The following is a 17,466-nucleotide window of genomic DNA, read 5'->3' as shown; positions in this document are numbered from 1 at the left end:
TTTTTTAATTTTCATTCCCTGTTACTTCCAAGCATACAAACCCAAGCCAGTAACTCCAAAGGCTCAGCCAGGGAGACAGGTAGCAGGATGCTGTTCCTTTGTGCCTCCTGTTTAAAATTCCCTTTGCCCTGGGTGTGAGCATTCCCAGGCTCCCAAAGCCCCTTACCTGGGAGAAGAGCATGGGTGGAGGGAAGGGGTGGATTGGGGAGCAGCAGTGCAGCCCAGGGGCCACGACCATGCCCATCCTGGGAGGCTGAGAGCTGGGCTCACTGGGCTGTCCCATTTCCCCTGCCCTCAACTGTCCCCCCAGTGCCCCTGTCTCCTTCTCCCTGTCCTATATCCCCAGTGCCCTGTCCCATTCCTCCCTATCCTGTCCCTTCAGGGTCCCTTTCCTGTCCCTCCAGGGTCCCTGTCCTGTCCCCACAGTCCACTGCTATTTCCCCAGCGCCCCTGTCCCATTTCCCCTGTCCTGAGCTGTCCCCCCAGTGCCCTGTCCCATTCCTCCCTGTCCTGTCCCCCCAGTGCCTTGTCCTGTCCCCCTAGTGTCCCTGTCCTCTTCCCCGTGTCCTGAGCTGCTGCCCCTGTGCCTTGTCCTGTTTCCCATCCCATTCCCATCTCCCGTCCCATTCCCCCATTCCCGTCCTGTCTCCTGTCCCATTCCCCATTCCTGTCCCGTTTCCTGTCTCCTATCCCATTCCCCCATTCCCATCTCCCGTCCCATTCCCCCATTCCCGTCCCCATCCCATTCCCCCATTCCCTTCCTGTCCCGTTTCCTGTCTCCTATCCCATTCCCCCATTCCCATCTCCCGTCCCATTCCCCATTCCCATTCCCCATCCCATTCCCCCATTCCCATCCCACTCCCCCATTCCCATTCCCCCATTCCTGTCCCGTTTCCCGTCTCCTATCCCATTCCCCCATTCCCCGCGCTGTTCCTGCTCCAAGCAGCTCCCGTGAGGATGTGCCACGGCAGCCCAGCAGTGCCCCGGGCCCGTCCCCTCTGCGGTGACAGAGCCGTGCCCCGGCGGCCACCGGAGCGTCCCGGGGACCCAGCGGGGGCTGAAGGGAAATTCCAGCACGAGGCAAACTTGGGCCACCTCCGTGCTGCCCGGCTGTCCCTGCCCGGCCGGGGAAGCCGGGCTGGAGGAGGGCAGCGCTGCCGGGGCTCCCCGGGAAGCAGCGGGAGCTCTGGGGCGGGACATGGGGACCCAACTGCAGAGCCCCTCAGAGGAACCCGGGACTGAGCCACGGCGAGCCCTGCTGGGAACAGAACCGGGACCGGGAACAGAACCGGGACCGGGAACAGAACCAGGACCGGGGAACAGAACCGGGACAGGGGAACAGAACCGGGACCGGGAACAGAACCGGGACCGGGAACAGAACCAGGACCGGGCAACAGAACCGGGACCGGGCAACAGAACCGGGACAGGGGAACAGAACCGGGACCGGGAACAGAACCGGGACCGGGAACAGAACCAGGACCGGGCAACAGAACCGGGACAGGGGAACAGAACCGGGACCGGGAACAGAACCAGGAACTGCACTGGGGAACAGAACCGGGACCGGGGCTCGAGTGCTGGGAACAGAACCGGGACCGGGGCTCACGTGCTGGGAACAGAACCGGGACCGGGACCAGGGTTTGAGTGCTGGGAACAGAACCGGGACCGGCGCTCGAGTGCTGGGAACAGAATTGGGACCAGCACCGGGGCTCGAGTGCTGGAACAGAACCGGGACTGGGGTTTGTGAGCTCAGGACAGAACCAGCACCCGGGTTTGTGAGCTCGGGACAGAACCAGCACCGGGGTTTGTGAGCTCAGGACAGAAGCAGGCCCAGCCCAGGGCTGCTCCCTCTGCTCCTGTCCCATTCCCTGGGAGCAGAGCCCAGCTCCCAGCTGTCCCCTCCTGCCGGGAGCTGTGCAGAGGGACAGAGGGACAGGCTCTGTGTGTGCCCGTGGAAAGCAGCCCAGGAGCAGCAGCAGGAACCTGTGAGCACAGCACAGATGCTCGGTGTCCATCACCACCAGGAGCGTTCCCAACAGCACCAGCCATTCCTTGGACATTCCGTGTTTTATTGAGCTGGGACTCGGGGTGGGGCGAGGTCCATGAGTTCAATAAATACTGCAGAACTGCCTGAAGCCCCACGGAGTTCGAGCAGGGAGGGAGTACAGGAGCAGTAAATTGATAAGAGGTTTAAAAAATCTAAGAACTACCTGGGGTGGAGGACAGAGCTCCCTGAAAAGAGATGGCAGGTGACCTTCAGCAATGGCATGTGGCCCTCACAAAATGACACCTGACCTGCGGCCAAGGACAGCACTGGCCCCCCTGCCAGGAAACTGCCTGAGCAATTCGATCAAATTAGTGAATTTAATGCAGAATAAAATGCAGGGCAGCAGCTCTGCCTTTCCTGGCCCCACTGGAGGACACCAGGCTGTCCTGGCCAGCTGAGGGAGAAGAGCCCAGGAAGCACCACCCCTTCCACCCATCTGCTCCTTCCAAAGGCGTTCTGGAAAGGCCAGAGGAGGGACAAGGAGAGGGACGAGGAGGCTCTGGCAGGGTGGGGACACTGCAGGTGTGCCAGCAGCACACAGCTGTCCCTGTGCCCTGGCAGACACTGAACACACCTACCCTGGGGGGCTCCCAGCCAAGGAAAAGGGACCAGCCAGGTGTGCTGCTCCCTCTGGCACACGAGGAGCAGTCTTTGGTGACTGCAAGGCACAGTCTGGAGTGCCCAGGACAGACCCATGAGTGGCACCAGCACCTCCCTGTCCCCAGTCCCACCTGCAGGGTTCCATGGAAGGCCACACAGAGCACTGAAATCCCTGGGAAGCCCAGCTACTAAAGCTATGCTCACCCCATCCCTGTGGACGGGGAAGCCACACCACCCCCCCCCAGCCCCAGCATCCTCACGTTCTTCCAGATGCTCCTGTCCCAGCAGCTCCAGCCAGGGGCAGTGGCTGTGCTGGATCCCGGGGTGATCCCTTAGGAGCCACACATCAGGCACTCCTCCCTGTTCTCCAGGGAGCACACCATGGCTGCCTTGTTCCTCTCCTTCTCCTCCTCCTCCCTGGACGCCTTCTCCCGCTCCCGCAGCTTCTCCTTGTTCAGGGTGAACTGGATGGGGTTGGCAGCTGGCTTTGTCCTCAGGTAGTACATGCCAGTCTTCAGGCCCTGGGGACAGGGGAGCTCAGGGCTGGGGGCAGCACCCCAGCTCTGGGGACACTCCAGAGGCACCCCCAGCTCTGGGGACACTCCAGAGCAGCACCCCCAGCTCTGGGGACACTCCAGAGCAGCACCCCCAGCTCTGGGGACACTCCAGAGAGGCACCCCCAGCTCTGGGGACACTCCAGAGCGGCACCCCCAGCTCTGGGGACACTCCAGGGGAAAACAGGATTCTCGAAGGGAAACAACCTTCCAAGAATTGGTGAGACCAACTTGCTGTGCCAGAACTTACCAGTCCCTGTGTGCCAAACTCACCAGGCCCATTTTTTGGGAACAAGCCCCCCAGTCCCAAGCACTGCCCCTATTTGTTGGGAACAAGCCCTAAATCCCAGGTAATGCCCCTGGTTTTGGGAACAAGCCCCCAGCTCCAGTTGATGTTTGTGGGGAAGGAGCTCCTGCCCCAACTGATGCTCTGTTTGTGGGAAAGGAGCCCCAAGAATCCCAGCTGATTCCCCCTTTGTGGGGAAGGCGCCCCAATAATGCCAGCTGATGCCCCATTTTAGGGAAGGAGCCCAAATAATCCCAGCTGATGCTCCTTTTTGGGGAAGGAGCCCCAAGAATCCCTGTTTGTGGGGAAGTAGCCCCAGTTACCCCAGCTGACACCCCGTTCTGGGGAAGGAGCCCCAAGAACCCCTGTTGTGGGGAAGGAGCCCAGCTGTACCTGTTTCCAGCCGTAGAAGTGCATGCTGGTGAGCTTCCCGTAGTTGGGCTCAGCAATGTGGATGTTCAGGGACTGGCTCTGGTCAATGAAGGCCCCTCTGTCTGCAGCCATCTTCAGGATGGTTTTTTGGGAGATCTCCCACACAGTCTTGTAGAGCTGCTTCAGGTCATCAGGAATCTCAGGGATGTTCTGGAAGAACAGCAGGAGTTTGGCAGGGTGGAAAGCCCTGACTGCCCAGATATCCCCATTTATAACATGGAATTCTTCAGTGACTGCTGGGGCTCCAGCAATCCTACAAACTGAGGCCTGTACCCCTGGGCTCTATCCCTGAGTCCACAGAACCCCAGACTGGTTGGGGTCTGGAGGGCCCTTAAAGTTCCCCTCATCTCCCCCCTGCCATGGCAGGGACACCTCCCACTGTCCCCAGTGTCCAGCCTGGCCTTGGGCACTGCCAGGGATGCAGGGGCAGCCCCAGCTGCTCTGGGCACCCTGTGCCAGGGCCTGCCCACCCTGCCAGGGAACAATTCCTCATTGCCAAAATCCCATCCAGCCCTGCCCTCTGGCACTGGCAGCCATTCCCTGGGTCCTGTCCCTCCATCCCTTGTAAACTATCTCCCTCCATGTTTCCTGTTGGCTCCTTTAGGCCCTGGAAGGCCACAATTAGGTCACCCTGGAGCCTTCCCCAGGCTGAACAATCCCAATTCCCTCAGCCTTTCCTTGCAGGAGAGGTGCTCCATCCCTCTGATAACTTGGTGGCTCCTCTGGACATCCTGTGTCTGCAAGCACCAAGCACACCTGCAAACACCCTCAGCAGTTACATGTGGACAGGCTGGAGATCAGGGAAAGGTTCTTGCCCAGAGGGTGCTGGCACTGCCCAGGCAATGGGCACGGCCCCGAGGCTGCCACAGCTCCAGGAGCCTTTGGCCAGCACTGCCAGGGATGCCCAGGCTGGGCTTGGTGGGCTCTGGGCAGGGCAGGGCTGGCACTGGGGGATCCCTCCCAGCTCAGGACATCCCATGATACTCCCTGCTATGAAACCAGCCCTTTATCTCTTCCTGCTAAGGGGGAATCCAGAAGGAGCAGGAGGTGCCTGGCAGCAATGGCTGCCCTGCTGCCCCTGTACCTGGATGGAGCCGTTGTGGGCGATGATCTGGTTCTTCATCTCCTCGTTCCACAGGCCCCTCTCCGTGAGATCCTTCAGCAGGTGGGGATTCACAACCTGGGAGGGGCAAAGGCCAAAGGTTTTTAAGTGGCTGAACAAGATCCTGCACATTCCTGACAGACCCTCACCCCTGGAGTGTTCCAGGCCAGGCTGGACAGGCTGGGAGCAGCCTGGGGTGGTGGAAGGTGTCTCTGCCATGGCAGGGCTGGAACTATGTGATCTCTAAGGTCCCTCCAAACCATTCTGGGATTCTGCTGGACATGGCAAATTAGAAGGGGCTGCATGGAGCTGCCCTGCATGAGGAACTCCAAAAGATGGGAAAAGGAGAGATCTTGCTGTTACAGAGCCACTGGCCACAACCTGAGATCCTAAAGAAGGATGTGAACAATTAAGACTGATATCAGGAGGGGAAAGAACAGAACAGGGACAGGCTGAGTATTGGGAAGAAAACACAACCCCCTTTTCCTGCTGGGACTGGTGTCCCTGTCCCTCCCCCAGCCCCACACATGGAGGCAGGGCAATGATCCTCCTGGTTCCACCTCCCCACTCCTGTCTGGGGTGATCCTGCAGCCAGGAGGAATGGAGAGCACTGAGACACCCGAGGGGATGGACCTCTGCACCTCCCAAACAGGGACAGCCTCCCCTTGTCTCCACAGGGGGCTTTGCTAACTCCAGCCTCCAGAACCCAACCTGTTTCACTCCCTCTCCTGACTGACAGACCCCTCTGAGCCTGTGGAGCTCTTCCATGCCCCCTTCAGACCCTCGAGTGCTTCACAGCTCGTTCTCAGGACCGTGGTCTCAGATACTCTTCCCATGTCCCTCCCATGACATCACCACCCCCTCCTCAGCAGTTATTCCTGCAGCCCACCCTGAGGCCCCACAAAGGCTTTTCCCAGACAAAAGCAGCACTTGTTTATCCTTTCACCTATTCCCCGCTGACTGTGGAACACACCGAGCTGGACTCCTGCAGCACCCAGCGCTCCAGGTCCCTTTGATGCTTGGACACAAACATCAGGCTGAACTGAGCCCCAGGTGTGAGACCTCCCCTTGTCTTCCTTAGCCATAAAACCTCAGGCAAGGGCAAAGGTGGTGCCCAGAGCTCACCTGGAACTCCCCCGAGAGGACCCTGCGTGTGTAGATGTTGCTGGTGTAGGGCTCGATGGACTCGTTGTTGCCCAGGATCTGGGCAGTGGAGGCCGTGGGCATGGGGGAAATGAGGAGGCTGTTCCTGACACCGTACCTGGGGACAACAGGCAAGGTCAGGGAGCTGCAGCCAAGGGACACAGCGCAGGAAAGAGCCAGGGACAACAGGGAAATAAATGTGGGATAACCTGCAAAGCCTCACATTGCCCACAGGGAAAAGGGAAGCACCACTGAACTGGCACTGGGGGTCAGGTCAAGTGGAATTAGGGGCTTTGCTGTTCTCATCCCTCACCAGAGGCTTTCCCAAATGATTCACTCAGGGGTGGGGTGCAGGGAAGACAATCTGCCAGGCAGTGCACCATCCACAACTCTGAGGCAGAGCTGAACCACCAGCCCATGAAGAGGCTGCAACCTCTCCACACATAGGACAGGGGACAGATTTACCACATTTAAAAATCAGAGCCAAACAGACAGAATCAGTCCATGACAGGCACTTCACACTTCAGTGATTCCTGTCCTCAGGATGTTCAAGGCTCAGCTTTTCCCTGGCAGCAGGGAAGAGCCCCAGGGCCAGCTCATGGCTCACTCCTCACTATGTTTGTTCAATGGGAACACAAATCCTCCTGCTGGATGCATCCAAAATGGAATTAGAGCTCAGCTAAAGCAGAGCAGTGAGGGTGGGCTCCTCAGCCTTGGAAAGACAAAAAGGAAAGAAAGCCACCCAAAAAACAGCTCAGAGGGAAGATCTGCTGGGTAGAGGGGAACACATGGGGCTGTTTTCACACTTGGATCCTGCCTTTAGTTCTCAGTAGACAGAACATACCAAATCCATATCCAAAGCCAGGCTGATGGAGCTGGGAGCAGCCTGGCTCAGTGGAAGGTGTCCCTGCCATGGGAGGGGTGGCACTGGGTGGGCTTTGAGGTCCCTCCCATCCATCCCAGCCTGGGTTTTATGTGACATCTGCTACAAACCATGCAAGGTTACTCACTTGGCAATCTTCTCCTTCAAAGCCTTCCAGTCCCAAAGGTCAGAGGGGGTGACATTCCACATGTCATACTGAAGGATCTGAGGAACACGGTTTGGTCCAAATTAGAGAGGGCACTCTTTTCTCCATTTTTATAAACCCCATTGGAAATGGACCTGTCATTCCTCTTAATTCTTCTCTCCCATTAGATCTCAGTGAAGCTCTGGCATGACCTAACAAACACTCCATCTTGTGACTGCTCCAGTGCACAGCCAGCACAGGCTGAGTCTGATTGTCTTTTCAATCAGAGAATCCCAGAATATCCTGATCTGAAGGGACCCCCAGGGATCCCCCAGTGCCAGCCCTGCCCTGCTCAGAGCCCACCAAGCCCAGCCTGGGCATCCCTGGCAGCGCTGGCCAAAGGCTCCTGGAGCTGTGGCAGCCTCGGGGCCGTGCCCATGGCCTGGGCAGCCTGGGCAGTGCCAGCACCCTCTGGGCAAGAACCTTGCCCTGCTGTGCAGCCTGAGCTGGCCTGGCCCAGCCCCAGGCGCTCCCTGGTGCTGTCCCTGTCCCAGAGCAGAGCTCGGAGCTGTCCCTGCGCTGCCCCTCGGGAGGAGCTGCAGCCCCGGGGAGCTCTGAGCTCAGGCTGCTCCAGGCTGGGCTGCCCAGGGCACCTCGGGGGGCCCCTCCTGACCCTTCCCCAGCCCCGTGTCCCTCCTCTGGGCCCTTTCCAACAGCTTCTGGTCTTTCATTGACACACCCAGAACTGTCCCAGCACTGGAGGTGAGGCTGCCCCAGCCCAGAGCAGAGTGGGACAATCCCTTCCCTCTGGGCAGTGATGGTGTCTCCAGGACAGGGATGTCCCTCCTGGCTGCAGGGCACTGCTGACTCAGATCCTGCTGCCCAGGAACCAGGTCCCTGCAGGTCTCTGCAGCAGCCCAGGCACAGGATCAGCTCCCCAGAGCTCTCCCCTGTCCCGTCCCTGGCACTCACCCCCTTGCTGACCGGCGAGCCCTGGTAGGTGTCGTAGGGGCCCTGCTCCCTGGCCAGCTCACAGCTGGCCTCCAGGGCCCCGTAGTAGATGGTCTCAAAGATGTGCTGGTTGAGGAGCTGAGCCTGGGGGCTCTCGAAGGGGAACCTCATCAGGATGAAGGCGTCAGCCAGGCCCTGCACGCCAATGCCGATGGGCCGGTGCCGCCGGTTGGAGCGCTCGGCCTGCGGGACAGCACGGACACGTCACCTCCAGGACAGACACACGTCACCTCCAGCATGGACACATCACAGCACAGACATATGTCACAGTGGACACGTCACCTCCAGCACATGGCACGTCACCTCCAGGACAGACACACGTCACCTCCAGCACAGGGACACATCACAGCACAGACATGTCACAGCATGGACACGTCACCTCCAGGACAAACACACACCACCTCCAGCACGGACACACCACCTCCAGCACGGACACACCACCTCCAGCACGGACACACCACCTCCAGCACGGACACACCACCTCCAGCACGGACACACCACCTCCAGCACGGACACACCACCTCCAGCACGGACACACCACCTCCAGCACGGACACACCACCTCCAGCACGGACACACCACCTCCAGCACGGACACACCACCTCCAGCACGGACACACCACCTCCAGCACGGACACACCACCTCCAGCACGGACACACCACCTCCAGCACGGACACACCACCTCCAGCACGGACACACCACCTCCAGCACGGACACACCACCTCCAGCACGGACACACCACCTCCAGCACGGACACACCACCTCCAGCACGGACACACCACCTCCAGCACGGACACACCACCTCCAGCACGGACACACCACCTCCAGCACGGACACACCACCTCCAGCACGGACACATGTCACCTCAGCACAGGACACACCACCTCCAGCAGGGACACACCACCTCCAGCAGGGACACACCACCTCCAGCAGGGACACACCACCTCCAGCAGAGCTGGGAAGGGCCCCAGGGAGCAAAGCCTCCTGCTGCAGCGTGCCATGAGCTCTGCATGAGCACTCCTTCCATCCTGCCTCTGCTTGCTGAGGCCAGACTGAGTTTGTCAGACCTTAGCACAGACTGAGATTGCTTAACCCAGCAAGGGGAGCCAGGATTTAGAAGAGAACACTCAGCACTTTCTGATAAATGAAGACATTTAATAGGGCAGAATCACAGAATCACTGAGGTTGGAAAATCCCTCGGAGCCTACCAAGTCCCACTGTTCCCCAGCAGAGCCAAGGCCACCACTGACCATGTCCCCAAGTGCCACATCCACATGGATATTAAATCCCCTTCAGGGATGAGGACTTCACCACTGCCCTGGGCATTCTGTGCCAGGGCTGGACAGCCCTTTCCATTAAGACATTTTTCCTAACCCCCCTGGCACAGGTCAAGGCCATTTCCTTGTGTCCTTTTCCTTGTTTTCTTGCAAGCAGAGCCTGACCCCCAACCTGGCTGCCCCCTCCTGTCAGGGAGCTTTAAAACCAACCAAAATGAGTTACACTTTCTCAGGATCTTTCCAGGATCCTTCTCTCTGTTCCACTTCCCTCCCTGTTCCTAGTGCTGGTCTGTGCTTCATGGAAATCCTCACACATGAAAAATTCCAATGGCAGAAGCAGAGTGGGAAGCTTTCTACAACTGCTTCACCACAGAGCTGCTCTGGGCTGAAGCTCAGGCAGGCACTGACAGATCCCACCTGGGAACAGGTGGTTCACAGAGCTCCCAACAGGTCTATGGAGCTCCTCTGTGATTCCTTGTGTCCCAGACTGCTCTGGGATTGCTCTGGGCAGGATTCAGCCCTACTCACCTCTGGCACAGGGTAGTAGTTGATATCAATGATTTTGTTGAGGTTTCTGACGATGACCTTGGTGACCTCAGCCAGCTTCTTGAAGTCGTAGGTGTGCTCGGGGGTCACGTACATGTTCAGGGCAATGGAGGCCAGGTTACACACGGCCACCTGTGGGCAGAGACAGGGGATCATTGGGAACAGACCAGGACACACAGCCCTGCCCCAAACCCATGGGAACCACCCGCCAGGGAACCTGCCAGCCTGGGGAAGTGCACCCCTTGGTCCCCTGGCACGTCAGAACTTGTGCAAACGGTAACAAAAACTCAGGAAAGTTCAGTAGAAATCGGTATGACCAGAAAAATCCTGCCCTGGTCAGTCCTACTGCCTGGAAACCATCCTTACACAGAATCCCAGAGGGATCTGGGTTGGAAGGAATTTTTAAGCCTGATTTGTTCCTTGTCACTTCCCCTTTGAAGGGTGTCTTGTGTCATCCCAAATCCTCCACAGGAGTGGGAAGGGAACCCACAGTCAGTGGAAGGGCTGTGAGTACTGAGGTCAGGAGTTTCTCAGCTGCCTGCTCCCTTCCCAAGCAACATCAGACATATCCCAGAGAGCTGCCCCAGGAGCACTGCCAGGTAGGGAGCTCCACAGGAGCACTGCCAGGCAGGCAGGGAGATGCCCCAGGAGCACTCCCAGCCTGCCCAGCACTCTGAGCTCCCGCTCTGCACCCACCTCATCCTTGCTGGTGTACTCCACAATCTCGGTGCACAGGTTGCTGCATTTGATGGTGCCCAGGTTCTGCTGGTTGCTCTTCCTGTTGCAGGAGTCCTTGTAGAGCATGTAGGGGGTGCCAGTCTCGGTCTGGGACTCGATGATGGCGTACCAGAGCTGCTGGGCCTTCACCACCCTGCGCACGCGGCCCTGCCGCTCATAGCTGCAGCACACAGGGAGCCCTGTCAGCCCCCAGCCCCAAACACCAGGGAGAGGCCTCTGAGCTCCTCAGGGCCTCGTCCCTGCTGAGCTCTGCATGGGGAGCCCTCACAGCAGGGCAGCAGCACACCCTTGCTTAAGGGGAGCTAATCTTTCACCACAGCAGCCACACAAAGCCATGGAGTGCCCCGAGTGGCGATCGCTCCAGGATGTCCCTCTAACAGGGACACTGTCCCCCCAAAAGGCTGAAATGGTCATTCACACACAGCTCCACCCTGACACATCACGGTGTGAAGGACACAGCCCCATCCTCACACTTTTATCAATCTGACAATGAGTTCAGTGGGCACCTCTGAGCCCTCCCCACAAACCTGTGCCATGGCCCCACATCCCACAGGACACAGGCAGCTCTGGGAGAGGATGGCACTGCTTACAGGTCTGCTCCCTCCTCTTACCTCTCATAGAGCTTCTCAAATTCCTCTCCCCAGACATCATCCAGGCCAGGACACTCATTTGGGCACATTAAGGACCAGTCCTGTACAGGGCAAAAATAATCAGAGGAAATCTTTAGGCACTCTGTTAATTAAAGCTGTGGCTACCCCACCCCTGGAAGTGTCCAAGGCCAGGCTGGATGGGGTTTGGAGCAATCTGGGACAGTGGAAGATGTCCCTGCCCATAGCAGACGGTGGTACTGGATGAGTTTTAAGGTCCCTCCCAAGCCAAATCAGTCTGGGATTCTCTGAAATACAAGCAGGCATAAGAACATAAAATGTTGATGCCTCGAGGAAACCCCAGAGTCAAAACAGCCCAAAAATCCAAGAACAAATCATGGGCTGTGAGATTCAGGCCTGAAGCAAAACATTGAGTTGCAGCTGCCCAGCTCCATTCTCCACCTGCACAGCCAAGCTCTCAAACAAGGTGCAGCAGCTCTCCCAGGAAGGTCCTGGAAGGAACAAGGAGCAAAGCAGCTCTGCAGCCCTTGCTGAGCTCCTGCAGGGCTGCTCACCTGCTCCTACACTACCAGACCTTTTCTGTGCCAGCCAAGTTCTCACCTGGTTGGTTTCCACTCGCTTCATGAAGAGATCAGGGATCCAGAGAGCAAAGAACAGGTCCCTGGCTCGCTGCTCTTCTTTCCCTGTGTTCTTCTTCAAGTCCAGGAACTCAAAGATGTCCAAGTGCCACGGCTCCAGGTAGATGGCAAAAGCCCCAGGTCTCTGGGACACGGAACACAGTCTGGATCAGAACAAAGTGTCCTTGGAAAGAAACCTGCCCTGCTCCTGAGTGCCCACAACACCCCAAACCAGCTGGGAACTGGGGGGCAGCACCAGATACCAGCACAAGGGGAAAAATGCCCTTTTGTGATTATGTGTCACCCACAGCCACTCCATCAGCTCCCTGACGTTCATGGGACAGCCCCTGCACCGTGGAAGCTCTCCCATTACCCCAGGCTCCCTTCTGGATCTCATTTAAGGTACCTTGTTTCCACCTTGATCCACGTAGCGGGCGGTGTTGTTGTACACCCTCAGCATGGGAACGAGCCCGTTGGAATTCCCGTTTGTCTGCAGAGGCACAGGAAAACCATCAGCAAAACTCCCTGCAGAGGCTGGCCTGCACCTCCTGTGGGTCCTTCCTCAGGCTGCAGAGCTCTTACACTGATCACCACCAATTATTTCTAGTCCCTTCCCCACACTTTTTGTAACTAAAATGTATATATCAGCCACGTGTCCCAGAGTTAATAAAATGTCCCTCCTAACTTCTTTGCCCTACATTATGTCACCTAAAGGCTTGCAGGGTTTACCCACACTGTGACAAGAAACCCCAAACATACATCCATGGAAAGTCTGGGGCAGTTAGAGACACAGAAAGGCAAAGGGCTAGTGCACAAGTGTCTGGGCATATTCCTAGGCTGCTAACAGACAAACATGGGCATTGTCTGACCAAACACTGGAAGAAGATCCTTTCTGGAAGGGTTTCTATAAGGAAGCCAAAACACCGAGGAAAACTGACCTTCCTGCCTTAGGGCAAGGGACAACTGAGGGAGGCCCAGTGCTGTGTGAAGTGAGAGAGAGGCAGCACTGGTGTGGCATCCCCTGGGAGCAGCAGCAGTGTCCCTGTGCTGTCCCTGTGCTGGGGTGACTCAGAGCAGGACAGGCACTCACCCCAGCGATGTAGCTGCCCGTGGCACGGATGCAGCTCACAGCGAGGCCAATGCCCCCAGCAGACTTGGAGATGAGGGCACACTGCTTCAGGGTGTCGTAGATGCCTTCAATGCTGTCGTCTTTCATGCACAGCAGGAAGCAGCTGAAGGAGACAAATGGTTTCAGCACACAAAGATGGAAAGAAAAAGTCAGAAGTGTTTCATCAGGCTGCAAAAACCAGGGCAAACATGGGGCCTTTAGCATGCTCCACAAAGCAATCCCACAGGTGGAATAAAGGACAAAACAGAAAACATCGTGAGCAGTGCTTGTACTGCTGATACCTCTGCTACCAAACATTTTTAATCATGGAATCATGGAATACCCTGAGCTGGAAGGGACACACAAGGATCAGAGTCCAACTTCTGGCCCTGCACAATCCCACCCTGGGCATCCCCGGCAGCCTCGGGGCTGTGCCCATTCCCTGGGGAGCCTGGACAGTGCCCAGCACCCTCTGGGGAAGAACCTTTTCCAATACATTGATACAAACCTTTATAAAAATATAATCATTTTCCTGATTAATATGATATCAAAAACCTATGAGTTATGCTTGCTGCTTTTAGGAAACTAAATTTTTAGAAACTAATTTTTAGAAAATTACCAGGATTCATTTGGTAACCTGCAGCAGACTATGCACATCAGGAACTTTCCAATACAACACAGCCATGCAAAGGTTTCCAATATCTCTGGAGCTGACAGAAACCCGGGCATTTTTCCCCAAGGACAGCTAAAACTTGACAGCAGCTGCTCAAAACATCACAAAACACACGCAGGAACGCAGCTGCTCATTTCAGAGGCTGTGCTAGCATCACGCTTGAGCAGATGTGATCCCCAAGGCATTCCCTGTGGCCAGGGGGGAGGCAGAGGCAGAGCACCTGGAGAGCTGGGGGCGGTTGGTGCCGGCGTTGAAGAGCGTGGGCGAGGCGTGGGTGAACCAGCGCTCCGAGAGCAGGTTGTAGGTCTCGATGGCGGCCTCGATGTCGCCCTTGTGGATGCCCACGGCCACCCTCATCAGCATGTGCTGGGGACGTTCAGCAACTGCAGGGACAGAGCCAGCAATGCCAGGGCTGCCTTGGGAGGGGGCTTCCCAGCCCCTGCCCACCCTGCCAGGGAACAATTCCTCATTGCCAAGATCCCATCCAGCCCTGCCCTCTGGCACTGGCAGCCATTCCCTGGGTGCTGTCCCTGCATCCCCTGGAAATTGTCTCTCTCCAGCTTTCCTGGGGCTCCTGCAGGCCCTGCAAGGCCACCCTGAGCTCAGGCCAAAGCTTCTCCTGTGCAGGTGAACAATGCCAGCTGTGCCAGCCTTTCCTGCCAGCAGAGCTGCTCCATCCCTCTGCTCATCCTGGAGCCTCCTCTGGGCTCTCTGCAGCAGCTCCAGCTCCTGCCTGGGCTGGGCCCAGGGCTGGGGCAGCTCTGCAGCTGGGAAATCACTGTGGGGGCACAGTCCCCCTTTTCCTGCTGCCCACACTGGAATGTGCCCAGGGCACAGGGATTTTGGGATGCCAAGGCACGTGGCTGGGGCATGCCCAGCCCCTCAGGCACCAAGCAAACCCAGAAGGCCAGGGAGGAAGAAGACTCCATGTGACAGTCACAGGGTCACAGCAGCAAGCTCCAAAAGCTGCAGTGGGACACCTGGGAGCCAGAGTTTTATGGAATCACAGAGTGATCAGGGTTGGAAGGAACTTGAGTTCTCCAGCCCAACTCCTACTCAGAGAGCACCAGGCCTGTTTATTCAGGACTGCATCCCATCAGGCTTTGAAAAACTCAAGGAACAATCTGCTCCAATGCTCAGCTGCTCTCATGGAGGAGGGAAAACCCCTCACCTGTATGGACAGTTAAATTCAATCAAATATGCAGTCCAGAACCCAACTATGTTTCAGCTTTATGATATTATAATTCATCTCTGACCCTTCTGGTGTCCCAGGATATCCAAGCCAAGGGCCTGCATCACTGGCAGCACAGTACCTAAATTTAGCTTTAATTTAATTTAAATTAACTCAGATTTTTTAAGAAGTGCTCAGCACTAGGAACAGCCCTTACCTTTGGAGTTGATTTTCAGCAAGTAGGAGCGTTCCAGAGTCTTTAAAAGAAAGGATGGATTTTAGCAGACAGGCAGATTTTAATTTTTTTAAAAACCCTGTCAACTCCAAAACTCAACCATCTCCACACCCCTCATCCCAGGCTTCACCAGCCCTGCACTCTGCTGCTCCTCTCTTTATTAGCTTAATTAGGTGATTAATGACTGAAAATACACAATTCCATGGGAAGATTCCAACACTGCTTTGGATTACAGAGTGTGGAGCACAGCAGGAGGTTCCACACTGTCCTGGACCCACAGGAGCTCCCTGCCCAGAGCCCTAAACCTGAGGCAGACCCAAACCACAGCAGCACAGCTGAGCTGGCTGTGGGGCAGCAGAGCAGCCCCTGGGGGGCTGTGGGGAGATGTTCCAGCAGCACAGGAAGGATAAATGTGTGGGATGAGACCCTGAGAGAACTGCTCCACTGAACAATGGGAAAAGCAAAAATCCCTTCTCTGGCTAATTGAGGATTAGAGTAGTTCCTTTAGGAATGGCATCCAACAACACTCAGTGGGATCTGCTGTGAAAACCAGCCCAACAGTTAAAATATTCCAGAGCAAGAAAACTCCATGACTCATCCCACTGGGCAGCTGCTTAGTGCAGGCCCCCTTCATCTTCACAGCCCCACTGATGTCCCACCCCCTCCTGTGCCCCCAGATGATTCCACAATGATTCCATCCTTCCCAGCAGAGCCAGGAGCAATGTGCTCTTTACCTTAAAGCCAAAGTAGTTGTAGGAGAAGTCTCTGTCGTAGATAATGGCAGAGTTCAGGCGCTGGCAGGAAATAAAAAAATTGATTTTTACAAGGTGTAACAATGTTATTTATACCTGTTGGCATCCCTGCCCCCAAAGCTCTGGTGTGTGAGGGGCACCAGAGCACAGGAATGAAGCAGGAACAGCACTTCCCCCAAAACAACAAAAGCACACCTTCAACAACCTTTTTTCACTCAGTTTTTGGCTGAATTTACTGAAATCTAATTGGACAACAAGAAACAAAACACAGAACCTAAGGACAAAAGGAACTTCCTGGTCAGAACACAGACTTGGAATGACCTGGAAACTGAACCCAAATCTCTTCTCTCCCTCCTGTGCTGCCTCACTTTGCTCCAGCACAAGGTGCTTCTTCTCAAATTAATTACTTGTGCTGATCATGGCAGTGGGAACATCCAAGAAAACAAATTTTACTACCAAAACATCCATAGAGGAAGAAAACTCCTATATCCCCTCTTACACTCTCCTGGTTTCAGTGTTAGCTTTTTACCCCAAAACAAACATGGCTTGCTTAAAAAATAAGAAAAGCAATTATTTAAGTTTTCAAAATCCAGTGCAATGGTTCAGAAGTGAAAAGAACCCCAGTACTTACATCTTTGTTGGCCAGAACTATGTCCAGAGTCTCTTTGGAGATCATTGGGGAGTGCTTCCCATTGTGAGGGTTGATGTAGGTGTAGAGATCCTCCATCACATCTGCAGGGAAAGGGATGTGAGCAGGACATGTCCAGGCCTGTCCCTGCAGCACGTGGCACTGGGATTCAGGGATGGGCAAGGCAGGAAAGCCCTTGGAAATAACCCCTCCAACCCCTCAAACACACAGCTGCTCTTCTGCTACCCAGCACTGCCAACCTGAACAATCCCCTTCATCAAATTGTGTCAGAACCCCACTGTAAAAAGTAGCAAATGGGGAGGAAGGTGGCTACAACCCGATCTCAATCCATCACATTTTTCACCACGCCACTTCTACAACTGCTTTTCACAAACCAGGCAATTCCATTTGCCTGGGGAAACTCGTGGGTTCCATCTCCACAGCGTTTTCAGCCAGCCTGGGCCCTCAGGAGCTCCCACTTGAGAGATTTCCCTGTTTCTGTGCTCCACACCTGTCGCTGTGTGTCTCCCCCCAGCAGCTGGAGGCGTCACCCACCACTGAAGACTTTCTTGGTCTCCTTGTGCAGGTTGGAGACGGCGATGCGGGCGGCCAGGATGGCGTAGTCGGGGTGCTTGGTGGTCAGCGTGGCCGCGGTCTCTGCGGCCAGAGTGTCCAGCTCCACCGTGGTGACCCCGCTGTAGAGCCCCTGGATCACCTTCATGGTGATCTGTGCCTGCAGGAGGGAAAGGCCCGAGCTCAGGGAGCCCCAGTGCCCTGGATCACAGGGATCCAGCACCGCGAGCTGGGCAGGGGACAGCAAACTGGGACAGAGACTGGGAATGGAGCAAACTGGGACAGAGACTGGGAATGGAGCAAACGGGGACAGAGACTGGGAACGGAGCAAACTGGGACAGAGACTGGGAATGGAGCAAACG

General features: G+C 56.3%; 1 protein-coding gene across 1 annotated transcript in view; it reads right to left on the bottom strand.

Moving 5' to 3' along the window:
• Window positions 1–2,045: 2,045 nt before the first annotated feature.
• The window catches only part of RRM1 (ribonucleotide reductase catalytic subunit M1), a 17,214-nt gene continuing 1,793 nt past the window's right edge, over window positions 2,046–17,466 (bottom strand). The window contains exons 2-18 of the mRNA XM_031062610.1: window positions 17,087–17,264; window positions 16,535–16,635; window positions 15,886–15,945; window positions 15,134–15,173; window positions 13,966–14,128; window positions 13,055–13,196; window positions 12,371–12,454; window positions 11,948–12,109; window positions 11,351–11,430; window positions 10,698–10,899; window positions 9,984–10,133; window positions 8,141–8,362; window positions 7,172–7,248; window positions 6,144–6,279; window positions 5,001–5,096; window positions 3,878–4,066; window positions 2,046–3,165 (exon numbers count right to left, since the gene is read on the bottom strand). Of these exons, the coding sequence (XP_030918470.1) occupies window positions 2,977–3,165; window positions 3,878–4,066; window positions 5,001–5,096; window positions 6,144–6,279; window positions 7,172–7,248; window positions 8,141–8,362; window positions 9,984–10,133; window positions 10,698–10,899; window positions 11,351–11,430; window positions 11,948–12,109; window positions 12,371–12,454; window positions 13,055–13,196; window positions 13,966–14,128; window positions 15,134–15,173; window positions 15,886–15,945; window positions 16,535–16,635; window positions 17,087–17,264 (2,271 nt within the window). The 3' untranslated portion in view covers window positions 2,046–2,976. The remainder of the gene's footprint in view (window positions 3,166–3,877; window positions 4,067–5,000; window positions 5,097–6,143; window positions 6,280–7,171; window positions 7,249–8,140; window positions 8,363–9,983; window positions 10,134–10,697; window positions 10,900–11,350; window positions 11,431–11,947; window positions 12,110–12,370; window positions 12,455–13,054; window positions 13,197–13,965; window positions 14,129–15,133; window positions 15,174–15,885; window positions 15,946–16,534; window positions 16,636–17,086; window positions 17,265–17,466) is intronic.

This window comes from Geospiza fortis, unplaced genomic scaffold (genome assembly GCF_000277835.1).
Source record: "Geospiza fortis unplaced genomic scaffold, GeoFor_1.0 scaffold96, whole genome shotgun sequence".
Lineage (NCBI taxonomy): Eukaryota > Metazoa > Chordata > Aves > Passeriformes > Thraupidae > Geospiza > Geospiza fortis.
This window is presented reverse-complemented; position numbering and strand designations above follow the sequence as displayed.